A 12,164-nucleotide genomic window follows, 5' to 3' on the forward strand; every position below is an offset into this window, starting at 1 on the left:
AGCATTGCAGAACAAAGCCACGTTAAAAGAAATGCTTTTATCATACAGCTGCCATAAAAAGTCAAATCTCAGTCTTCTACAAATCATATTTCGGTATGATTTGTAGGAGTAAGTTAGAATACGTTCATATCATTAAAGCGCGTACTTTTTATATATATTTAGTCAGAATTTATAAGTTTAAATATTGTGCTTTCACAATCCTCATAGTTGCCAGAAATAAAGATACAAGTGTTTTACTTTGTGAATTCAGTTACTGAAATAAACAAACTTTTTAGTAATACTCTTAATATTGAAACATATTCTAATGTTCAGTGTTTTCAAAATGAACTCAATGGGGTTTATATTTTTAATTACTAGAAGGTATGATTTATTTTGTGAACAAAAAAATAAAAATACTTTAGCAGCGTTGACAGAAAATACATAAGATTTTAAATGGCATGTTTGATCATGTGCAACAATTTTTCTTGGTGTAGTCCAATACTTTCAAGAGTAAATATGGTAGTTCTTGATGCAATTTGGGAATAGTCCATTCTTTTGGTGCCTACTCATTTTTGTTTACTCTACATGTTCACTTTGTCTATCACTGCACTTCCTTCCTTTATCCGACTTCTTCTGTGACAAGTAGGCAGTATTTATATGCAGAAAGTACATGCATCACTATCCCTTGACTTTGGCTGCCAAATGTGCCATAATTTATTATTTTACTACAGTCTTTGTCTTTATTCTCCTCTTCATGTTTTTTTTTCTTTTTATGCAAGTAATATCCTGCTTTATTCTGTCAGTACTGAGCAGCACTTTGGTTAAACATTTTTATGCGCTTTAAAAAATTTATTTGGACTGTTTATAATGCAGACCAACTCACCATTGAAGTAATACAAAGCCAAAAAAAAAAAGCTTCACAAAAGACAGTTTTTGTGCTTTAGCATAAAATTCAGTTTTTATGGTTTCCAACTCAAACTACAAATAAAAGTTAAAGACATACAAGCCGATTTAAAAAAGGGTTTCAATGTAACACTCAGCCAAATAGCATTTTCCTTTTGTTAACATGTCAATTGTCTTAGCATCAAACCATCCCCTACATACATTTACCCTCTTAAAAAGAAACAAACATTGATGGAATCCTTTCACACCAGCACCACTTCAACCAAATATACTAAACACATTCTGTAACCCACTTACATTCTGCAAAACAAATACATATTAAATTAGCAAAAGAAATATTTTAAATACTTGCCTTTGTGATTCATCATATCATTTTCTTAAACATTTAACTAGCACTATTTAAAAAAACTATACTTAATATAAGTTTACATTGAAATAATTTTTTGTGTGTATTTGATGTTTTGATATACAGTACATGTAATAACTTTTACTCAGTATGAAAAAAAACAACTCAAAGATAAACTGTGCCACCCCAGAAAAAGCAACCACTTCCAATACTTTGGTTCAAAACCAACACAACATAATTATCAGGTAAAGCTTGCCTCACCTTAGCTGAACAGCTAATTTTCAAAACATTTAACAGCTGCCCTTCAAAATCTCTGTAAATTGCTTTCTCGGTGGAGGGAAAAAAAAAAGAGTGAAAACGGCACACAATATAATGTGTGCATATATACAGCAAGAAACATTAATATTAAAAGTTACAATACTGACTAAATTCATTTTCCTCACACACAACAAATTTAACAAGATGGATAAAAAGAGTAACAGTCAAATTAAAAAAAAAAGGGCTGCAGTGGTTCCCTTAGTTGACATACATTCAACAATCTTCATAGCTTACAATATGCACAGTGTTTCTGTCATGACAAACATGTAAGACACATTCCTGGCCTGAGTAGAAACTCTAAAAGCAGTGTATTTAAGTGCTCCAAGAATGACAAGCACCCAGTTGAACATCTGGGAAAGACCTTATAGAGAACAGCCTGGACCTAGTTTTCCCTTTCAATGAACTGCAGGTTGATGGGAGCAGCAGGGCAGAGCAGACCATGGGTTTTAGCCTTGACATCAGTAGTGAGAGGAGACATCCCAATGTAGAACTTCTGAATGAGCTGCAAACAAGGCAAAAACAAACCTGATTTCAAATGGCTAAAATTATAGGACATTAAGGTTGAAGGTTAAACAGAGATTGCAACAGCTTTTTGATAATAGAGAAGTAGGGGAGCTTTTTGTGAATGATGCCATAAAATTAAAAAAATAGTTTTGTTTTACCTGCCAGGTATTAGTTTATTATACTTTACTATGACCTATGATTAGGTGAGTCAGAGGACTCCTGACTCCTAACTCCTTGCTGCATGGATCCTTCCATAAAACAGCTGGACAGCAAAAAGGCACCTTTACAGGTCAAATACACAAAAACATTCAGGAAGACACTTCTGCCTTAATTTCTTTAGTCCAGTTCCCTTTTTTAGAGGTAGTATATCGACTAAGCAGATTATACAGGAACAATCTTTAGCAAAATGCTAAAGAGACTTTACAAATTCTTGATTAGTAAAAGGATACTTCAGTATTTTTGGTAGCATATCAACATGAACAGAGTTTGACTGAGAAAACTGTAAATGCAAGAGAGAATATTTAGATAGTGAAAATTTGCTTTTCAGTGGGTTCGCTGACAAGCATCTGTTAGTTTGACATACCCATGTAGATTTCTTGCTCAATATCATCCACCCCTGCTAATGTTGGTAGATTATACCAACAACTCTTTCAAACATTGATCTTTTCTTTACAATAAATTCTTGCAAAATTTGAATTATCAACTCATTAAAATAATGTGGAACAAATTGCAGGTAATAACGTTCTATGCATCTGATTAACTGCAATTAAAATGTAACATTTTAATCACACACACACTCGTTTCACTTACAACTATGCACACTGACTGACAAATTTGATCCTCAAAGAGTTAATAAATATCCTACCCTGGTGAGAGCTAGATGCATCTCCAGCTCTGCAATTCTCCTGCCAATGCAGCTCCTGATGCCGTAACCAAAGGGAATCGAGCCAAAGTTGTCGACGCGATCAGATGCGTCTTTCCGTACCCAGCGGTCTGGTTGGAATTCCGAGGGACTGGGAAAGTTCTCCCCATCCAGAGATGTGGAGTAGTGACAGAGGGCCAGCTGAGTCTGAAAAAGAAAAAGTGGAAGTTGTGTAATGAAAACAGATGGGCTATTGTACAAGAATTTATGCTCAAGAGACGTGGGAGTAATGCCATATCATGTCATATCTGGTTCTAGTTTAAAGTTTTTGGCTGACATACTCAAAAACGTTTTCCTTCAGCACATGCACACACAAGAAGCATCTTACCCCTTTGGGGATGAAGTAGCCACCAACCACCAAGTCATCCTGGGTAATCCGGCCGTTGCCTGGGAGAACTGGAAAAAGCCTGCTCCCAGGAGAGACATACAAAGACTGTTATTCAGCAGCACTACACACTGCACCAGGCTGTTCATAAAGACTTTCACTAAGAAAACCGGAGAAGAAAAAGCTGAGAAAGAAAGTTACCAAACTAAACATGTCCATGTAAAGATTCCTCAAGAATGTAAACAACGTTTTAACGCCTGATAAAATACTGCCAAACTGTTTATGTCTTCTTGCTTGCAGTCTAGCGAGATAAAAAAAAAAAATGTGTGCGCAATAAAAAGCTAAACAGAACGTACCTGAGAGTCTCTTTCACAAGCCCTCTGATGAGAGGCAGGCGAGGGACATCTTCGGCTGTGGGGACAGTTCCAGGTCCCAGAGTTTGTGCAACTTCTGCGTAGATTTGCTCCTGGGTGTGAGGGTGTTGTGCCAACAGATAGCAGGCCCAGGAGAGGGTGAAGGATGTCTGAAATGTCAACAATAAGACAATTAAAGAAAGTAGCTGTTTCGATCACTTTTTAAAAGCAGTTTGCTAATCTACTGAGAAGTTAAAGAAAATGTTGAAGTTGTTTTAGATGTTTTGCAACATAGGTGATATAAGAGCTTCTGTGTGTTATGCAACAGACAAAGGGGGGTTTGGGGAGAACTAATCCCACACACTGAACAGACACCCATGTTTTCCACACAAGCTGGATTTTCTTTATCCTTATTACTTCTCATCCATCTCCACCTCGATTAGATGTCCTCGTATTACACCATCACAGTAATGAGTCCTAACTTCGTTTTCTAATTGGAAGCAGCATTACCAAATTGCACAAGTGGAAACAGCATAACGACGCATTTCTACGTCACATAACTTTCTGCTGAATTTCCACAGACGTCAAGATCTCACAGAGATTAAACTTGACCCCCCCCTTGTCCATAAAGCAGACGACTTCCTCTGTGTGACTCACATTTCACTGACATTTTCATTTGAATGAGGTGGGTAGATGACCAAATGATATGAAAATGGGTTTTAACACTCCCTCTCCTGTTGACTATAGAGCGCAACATCTGCTTTGTCCTCCCTGAAACCTACATTATTTTTCTTTTCCCGACACTCCAGCCTGACTTTCCCATCCAAGCCCCTCACTAATTACATACAGATATCAAAATGGTACCCTTGTTTTTGCATATCTAATAGACATTAATGGGGTAGCTAAAGATAAAAAAAAAAAGCATGCATCCTTGCATAGGTCATGTCAGAATCCTCTGATCACCACACACGATTATTCTGCAGCCTACCCATCATGGAAATTACTTCTAATCATTTTCAGATGGCACAGATTAATGCACTGCCTTTGCCAAAAAAGAATCACATGACAAAAGTGAACCCATGTCCAGTTCTCAGAAGCTTAGAAGTGTCTTCTCTTAACACCCATCATACACCCACTCCTTTCTTCCCTCACTTCTTAATGCCAGTTCCCAGCCTTTCCCTAACATCCTAGAGCCTTACAAACGCCCCTCCCATCATCTCACCTCTGCCTGGATTGTGCCATAATTCTAGCCGTAGCTAATGTGTCTTGACAGCTCTTGTGTTTGCCGAGTAAAGGCAACTTGCACTTCGGGGTCAGGTAATGGCATAACTAAGCCTGCCACCCCACAGGGCTGCGGCCAATTCACCAAATTTAACAAAAACACAGACACCCTTTTATCCTGTAGCCCCAAGCAGAGCACAAAACACTCCTTCCCCCCTTAGTTCTCATTAATCTGACAGTACCCCAAACAAATTAGGCTGCAACTATGAACAGTTACAGCCTAATTTGTAACCACAGAAAACAACATTTTGGCTTAGTCAACTGAAGTATTCCTGCACACATCTTTAATCCACCACTCGGCTTGACAGGCCAAATATGTGAAAATGAAGCACACAAACCCTTCTTCAAACTTCTGATCAAGAAAAAAAAAGTTTCACCACAGATGTTCAAACTTAATTAAACTAACAGCCTTAATTACCATCAAGTACAACAGTGCGTCTAATTAAGTTCTAATGAGGAAACATAAAAACGTACAACACAGATGTCTGGCACAGAAAAAAAAAAAAACGTACAAAGGGACCCCTGTGTTGCGCAAACAGACAGAGACAAATGACAAGAAACTAAACCAGAGTGAGAACATGTTTGTCAGTGGGATACTGTGTAACCTCCTGATTCATTCCCCTGACCCGACGCTGGCACAGCTACACAGGCACAGATGTGGCGCCAGTAACCTTACCATGCAAGCTAAACAATAACTCAGACACACCCAGAGTCCCAGTCCTTCCAACTTCTTCAAGGAGTAATGATAATAACACTACACTCACTCCAGATACACCACACATACCGTATCGACCCCGGCCAGAAGCATCTCCGTAACGTTCGCATAGATCTCCTCCAGGCTCAGTTCCATGGTGGTGAGCATGTGTGTGAGCAGGCCACCTTTCACCTTCTCCCCCCTCTCCACCTGGGCCTTGATCGCCTTGAATCTTTTATCAACATGAATCATGCCTGAGATTAGACAGATACAAAAAAAGAAAAGGTAAGATGAGTGCAGCAGAGAATAGGGAAGGGAATAAAAAAAAAAAAAGAAACACTATCCCCAATCCAAAATTAAGCAAGATTTATATACAAATCCACATTCTTTTCAGCTGAAGTAAGACCATCTAAAAGAAAAGTAATGTTTTCACCATAAAGCTGTTGCTGGGTTCAAACTCAGAAGATTTAAGTAAAATCTTTCAGACCATAAAAATTTTATATAAACTCAATAAATTAGTTAATATTGCCAAATTATATAAAGTAAGATTTTGGCCCCAAGCCATTTTTTTAAATTACATTTTTTTTAATCCAGTCACTTCCATTAACTTAGAACAAAATGAAAATCTAAAGCCTCTCACAAACAAAACAAAACGCATGGATGCCTTTTGCCCTGTGTGTTCTCTGAAATGACAAAGGGGGTTAAAGTTATTTATGCCTCTGAACCGCCGAGTGACGCTTATGTACACGTTGCCGGCTTCTCAGCTTGAAGATCTGAAGTAGTGATTACAGACCATTTGTGAGACCAGGTGTTCACGAGGCTTCAGGGAAAACTCAGCTGGCCCACTGTGGTGTGCTTTCATGTGCTGCAAGCACTCCGTTTGCACACACTGGACAATTGTTGTGAATTGGAGTAAGACAGAACATGTCCCTGGATTTCAACCAACTATAGTTCTTTCAGTAACTGTGACACCTGTACCACCAATTTGACTGGGAGTGTTTGCCCTCGCACCACAAAAGCGAGTGCGGGCATAAAAATCTGCCAGCACGCCGGCGTGAGAGATCCCCAGCAAACCATGTCGTCGATGGTTCAACAATGCCAGCTTATCATTGAACACTGGCATGTGGGGGACAGTGCCGGCTTGATGGTGATTTATGAATTTCAACCAGTACTAGAGAGATGCTCATCTTTATGACAGAACTGTTTTGTGAGAAAAAATGAAGGACCACACAAGTACATTCGATGTGAAGCAGAAGTCTGGTTGTCATATTTTGCTTTCCAATCTCAACCACATCTGTTGGCATTCTCGTTTTCATACGACTTTTGTGAAGTCACATAAACATGCAGTTCACTGGTGATGAATCACTCACTGAATCTGAACAGACCATCCCAGGAGAGGCAAAACTCTTCCCAAGGTTTGGGAATGACGGGACGAAGCCACTTAGGAATCGCGCCGGCATACATGGTGGTCTTGAAGGAGCTGAACATGAGATGCAAGGCAGAGATGTAGTCCTGGGTTTCTTTGGGGACGTTGTTTTCCAAACATCCCAGTCTACACTCGTACAAGATAGCAGCCACACCTGTAAAGGACAAAAGGTATTCCTTAGTGTGCGGTTTTCTAGAATTTTGCATAGATCGATAATCTGCAATTCCTTTAGCAATTTGGGGGTTAAATTCATAGAGACTGTATGAACAGTTTTGACAAAAAGAAATTTAACAAGACCCCTTTTCTCTCCAGTACCTCTTCTTCAGTCTATTTTCAAAATTTTTAAATGCCATAAAAGTTCTTTTACCCTAATCAGTTCAATGAATCTTAAGGCCTGAACTCGATTAGAGCAGAGCTTCTTGTGGAGTTCTTACTTCACAGAAACTCCTGGGAAATCCTAATACAGTAACAATTCCCAAGAATCCCAGTGTATAGCTTTGTCAGCCTGACCATTTCAAATATCTAACTACTTGCACAATATTTTTGCAGACCACAAAAGAACAAAAAATATTCTGCCCTGAACATGCATCAAGAACAAGTGTCTAGATCTCCCAGACTAGGGCGAGTCAAACTGTTCCTACAAAGCTTGGATTGGCTTTTACTCTTTACCAACCTTCCATGGCATATTTGAAGAAAAGGTCATTCACATTGAGCACAGTAAGTTTATCAGACTGCTGGGCTCGAAGGCTGTAAACTCTCTTGATCAGGTCATCCACCACCTTGTTCACATCGTTGGAGAAGACTGCTACGTCACGGGGACGCATGATGAGCTGTCTGAGCACGCTGCGCATGTTAAGCCATTCTTCTCCCTCACTGAAAAACAAGTTAGAGTGCGTCATTCTAAGCTTTCCCATGCATTTTCGAAAATCCAAGCTACTTTTCATCTGAAATCTAAACATGGGAGCATAATATTGTTTATGCAATCTGTTTCTAATCATGGTACTTGTTCAGGAGTTTGTTGTAGGGATTTGAAGATGAGAGGTTGAGGCGTCACGACTTACGCTGAGATGAGGCCAGTGGAACGGCCCCTCATGTTTCTATACTCATGCCAGGATTCCATGTTGGCCCTTTGAGGGGCTGCACCCTCAGCCCGCAGGACCTCTGCCACCAGTTCACGATCGGCAATGGAGACCACCAGCTGGGGTCCAAAGCGAGACTTGAAGATTTTTCCATACTTCTTGGTGTGTTCTATCTGTAAAGCAAGGATGACATAATTTATAAAGAGGCTCTTCTGCCACTCTATTCTTACCATTCAGCAATGATTTCAAACAGCTACCAACAATATTGTCTGAAAAGAAAATGTAATGAAATCAATTGACGGGTATTTATTACATGTACTTTCTAATAAATGACTTCAAACATTAAGCAAAATAATGTTACTTGCAAGAGGGTCACCTAACAACCTTAATACTTTATAAGTTGAAAGCAAGCCAAAAAGGCTGGAACATACATACAAGTGTCAGTAAATGTCACTTTAAATCAAGATGAAATGCTATTTTTAACATTGGTATACTATGTAGACCGTTTAAAAAAAATCAATGTGTAAGGCAAAGCTTGAAGTTTAGATAGACAAATAGGCAATATTTTCAACATAATTTATTGAGAATGTCTCTAAATGTGCATTCTTATCTGCAGAAAAAAAAAAACTTCTACAGGTAGGAATCAAACTTGTGATTTTTTTCAGCAAGTAAAGGCTCAGCAGCATTCTTGATTTGTTAAAAGATTCATTTTTCGGTTTGTACCTTAAACAAAACTCATTCCTTAATGTAATGAATGGAATAGAGGGGGGATCGCGAGGGGGGAACTTAGTATTTCCCGTTTCTCAGACTGTTACAAAACTCAAGCCGTGGAGCGGAAAACTGACCAGGGGTCGATCTTCGGATGCGCTTTTACGCAACAGTCAGTGCCATTCTGCGTATAGGTGGCAGAACTGGCTGAGGTTGAGTGTAAACTGGCTCTTTGTCAGCTACAAAAATTCAAATAAATAACTTCTGGTAAAGCCCAGATAGAAAAAAAACTGTCATTATTCAGACGTCTTTACCTGAATCTCGTGGATTCTGCCGAAGCCGTCTCTCCAAAAAAACTCAATCAAGTTGGAAAGAGTGCTCGGTCCGGGCATCTCCTTCAGGCTCTTGGCTTTGCTGGCTTCTCGCACCGTCGCCGGTTCGATCAGCCTGCCAGGCATGGCCTCCTCCCCAGTTGTGGAGATCTCCAGAGCCTCGCTGGCTGCTGACTTGTGTAAGGCGCGGGAGACGAGAAGCAGCTGCTCGTTCAGCAGCCCGGCTGGGACGCTCTTCCAGCACGCCACCGAGAAGCGATTCAACATTGCCATTGTTGAAAGAGTTTAACAGAGAGCAAAGAGCGACGAAAATGCAACTGGGCAACCTTCCTGGCACATGTAAAAGGCAGAGTGGATTGTATTGTGGAAGCCTTTTAAATAGTGGCTTGAGCAGCCTCGGTGCGCGACTATTGGATGGCCGCTGCGAACTATGGGAGGGATGACTTCTGTATTCGGCTGTGGGCGTTTACCCAAAAAGTTTTAAGTCCATCCTTTCGTTGCACAAGGGGTGCGGTACAACGTGCCATTTAAGTTACATCACACCAATCAATTAAGCAGCGTACGTGCACGTGCACCGGCATCCAACGCACGCGAACACACGCGGGTTGCATGCGTTACCTTCTATAGTCTTCCCCTGCGGGGACAATCTGTTAACATTATGTTTACTCCCTTTGTACTAAGGGTCAAAAATGACAAAAGTCCCAAAATAAAGCAAATTAACTGAATTTTTAAATCCAAAATTTAGTTTGCATGATGGAACAATCTGATATTTATCAATTCAACTCAGTTTAATTTATTTTATATCATTTATAGTTTTTATATACAATACAAAAAGACGATCAACAGCATTGCACTCTTTTTCTTTTCTTTTTTTTTTATTATAAGCCAAGTGTTGCAGCAGTTTCCTTTTACACACTAAAGGTTTATTAATGTAATTATATAAATGTGAAGTAACTACTTCTGAGTTCAATTTGGAACTTTTTAGTCAAAGGTTCATTCCTTTATATTTTTTAGGAATTGAATTATGAAAATACCTCTCATAACCCAACAACAACAACAACAACAAAAGTAGCTTGATTTTGTGAACAGTTTAACATCAGGTCTTATGTTATGTCTCATAGTTATATGAGATTTTCAACACAAGATGAACATCTTCTGCTCAACATAAGGCACTGAACATCTGTTAGTTGCAGCTCAAGAGTGCAGGTACAGAAAATCTTCACGAGATGATGTCCATCTTGTAAACATGTTCTTCTGAGCATCCTCAACACAAGATGAACATATTCTGTTCCACATAAGGCGTTGAACTTACAAAATGTTCTTATGCTGAACATTTTCAACATGAGCCAAAGAACATCCTATCCTTCCTGTCCCACGCTGAACATAAGATGAAGAACATCCCCATCAGATGGAGATGTTCTTCATCTTATAAAGACGTTTTCATGATGAACATCTTCTACATAGGACAAAGATAATCCTATCCTTCCTTCCCTACGTTGAACACAAGATCCCACACTGAACATTAAATGTTCAACGGAAGATGTTCAAGAAAATCTTTAACACCACCACAGCTCTGACTAATAAGAAAAAAAAAACAATTTTCACCAACTGGCAGAGCAATTTCAACCCTATTGATACAGAAAGGCACCATAACTTGGTGTCACAGGGTAAATTATATGATATAAAACCTGTCCACAGTTAATGTGAGCACAAAAAACGATGTTGGCCAGTTGTATTGGCTTTGTGTAGACTCATACAGATGAGAGCACTCATCCTTGAAAAAGTTACTACAGACAATCTGGGGTTACATTGATGTGGTTCACATGAGGATGAAATTCATGTTTTTTTTTTTCCTGACACGTTAAACATCTGCAACATCTCAGCATTTATTAGCTTATGCTGAACATAAGGTGTTAATCTTTTACTACACTTTAACTGCATGTTTTCCTCCCTCAACCAGTGTCTCTTAACAATTAAAGTTCAGTATTTGACTCCTATTCAAATATTTGTGCTATAACAATAGAATCAATATTAAAAGGATAGCTCCAGTTCAAAAGCTTCCCTCATTTAAGAGCATCAGTCATCACGTTTTTGATCTTAATGTTCTTTGAGTTTTGAGAAATAGTAATAGTATTACAATTGGGTTATTCATCAAGTCTCTTTTTTCCACAGACACGTTGCTTCAAATCAGCCTTAAGGCTTTTCACTCTTTCAGATCCAGTAAGCCAGAGGTTCCTTGAGGACTTGGCAAACAGACTGCGAGTCAAAAGATGGCTGATGAGGCAACTGTGCCATGTCATCGAGTAAAACGGTGGCCAGTCCCAGATGGGTTCCCACACTTGAACTCTTTTGAAGCTTACACAACACACCAGGTTCTCGATTTTCTATTCAGAGAAGTTTCAAGTGTTTAACAACACTTGAAGCTTTAGTATTTGATTCCTATGCTAACTTTGTAATTACCTGGCAGACCCCTGACTCCTTTGGCAGTCTGGGGTCTGCCAAAGGAGTCAGACCCCCGACTGCCTGTTCCTTCCCTTTTCATTGGCCTTGAGAAAAGAATTCAGTAAATAAAGCTGTGTCCATTAAATTACTTTAGTCATCTGAGCAAGAATTATTCACACAATTTATTGTCAGTTATTTATTTTGACTTTTATTGACAAGCCAAAGGATGGACTTTCATACTGTTGCAGAAATTAATAGAAGATTTGCCAAAACAGTTTATTTTTACAAGATTTATTTATAAACAACTTCAAGAGGAAACAATTGTATAACATAACATACATTTAAAACTGAAACTAATTTATTCTTTATTATAATTTAGAACCAAGTAAGTAGCATTTGAAGTTAAGCTTACAAAACAATATTGTGAAAGGCTTCCCAGTCAAGTTACCAAAAACAGCAGATGCAACACATTCAAAAGCCATCCTGCGTCTCATCTTACATACAGATATCTCTGGCTTTCAAAAGCCTCGAAACTCAGTCCCTCCTGTTCGC

General features: G+C 39.0%; 1 protein-coding gene across 1 annotated transcript; it reads right to left on the minus strand.

Moving 5' to 3' along the window:
- Positions 1-918: 918 nt before the first annotated feature.
- On the minus strand, positions 919-9,526 carry LOC129369693 (cytochrome P450 27C1). The gene is made up of 9 exons (XM_055045262.1): positions 9,153-9,526; positions 8,113-8,303; positions 7,725-7,924; positions 6,996-7,205; positions 5,716-5,879; positions 3,654-3,820; positions 3,301-3,379; positions 2,916-3,119; positions 919-2,048 (listed from the first exon to the last, which is right to left on the minus strand). The coding sequence occupies exons 1-9, from the start codon at positions 9,441-9,443 to the stop codon at positions 1,929-1,931; spliced, it is 1,626 nt and encodes a 541-aa protein (XP_054901237.1). The 5' UTR covers positions 9,444-9,526; the 3' UTR covers positions 919-1,928.
- Between the last annotated feature and the right edge of the window lie 2,638 nt (positions 9,527-12,164).

Source organism: Poeciliopsis prolifica, unplaced genomic scaffold (assembly GCF_027474105.1).
Source record: "Poeciliopsis prolifica strain line A6 unplaced genomic scaffold, Auburn_PproV2 SCAFFOLD021, whole genome shotgun sequence".
In the NCBI taxonomy this organism is placed as follows: Eukaryota; Metazoa; Chordata; class Actinopteri; order Cyprinodontiformes; family Poeciliidae; genus Poeciliopsis; species Poeciliopsis prolifica.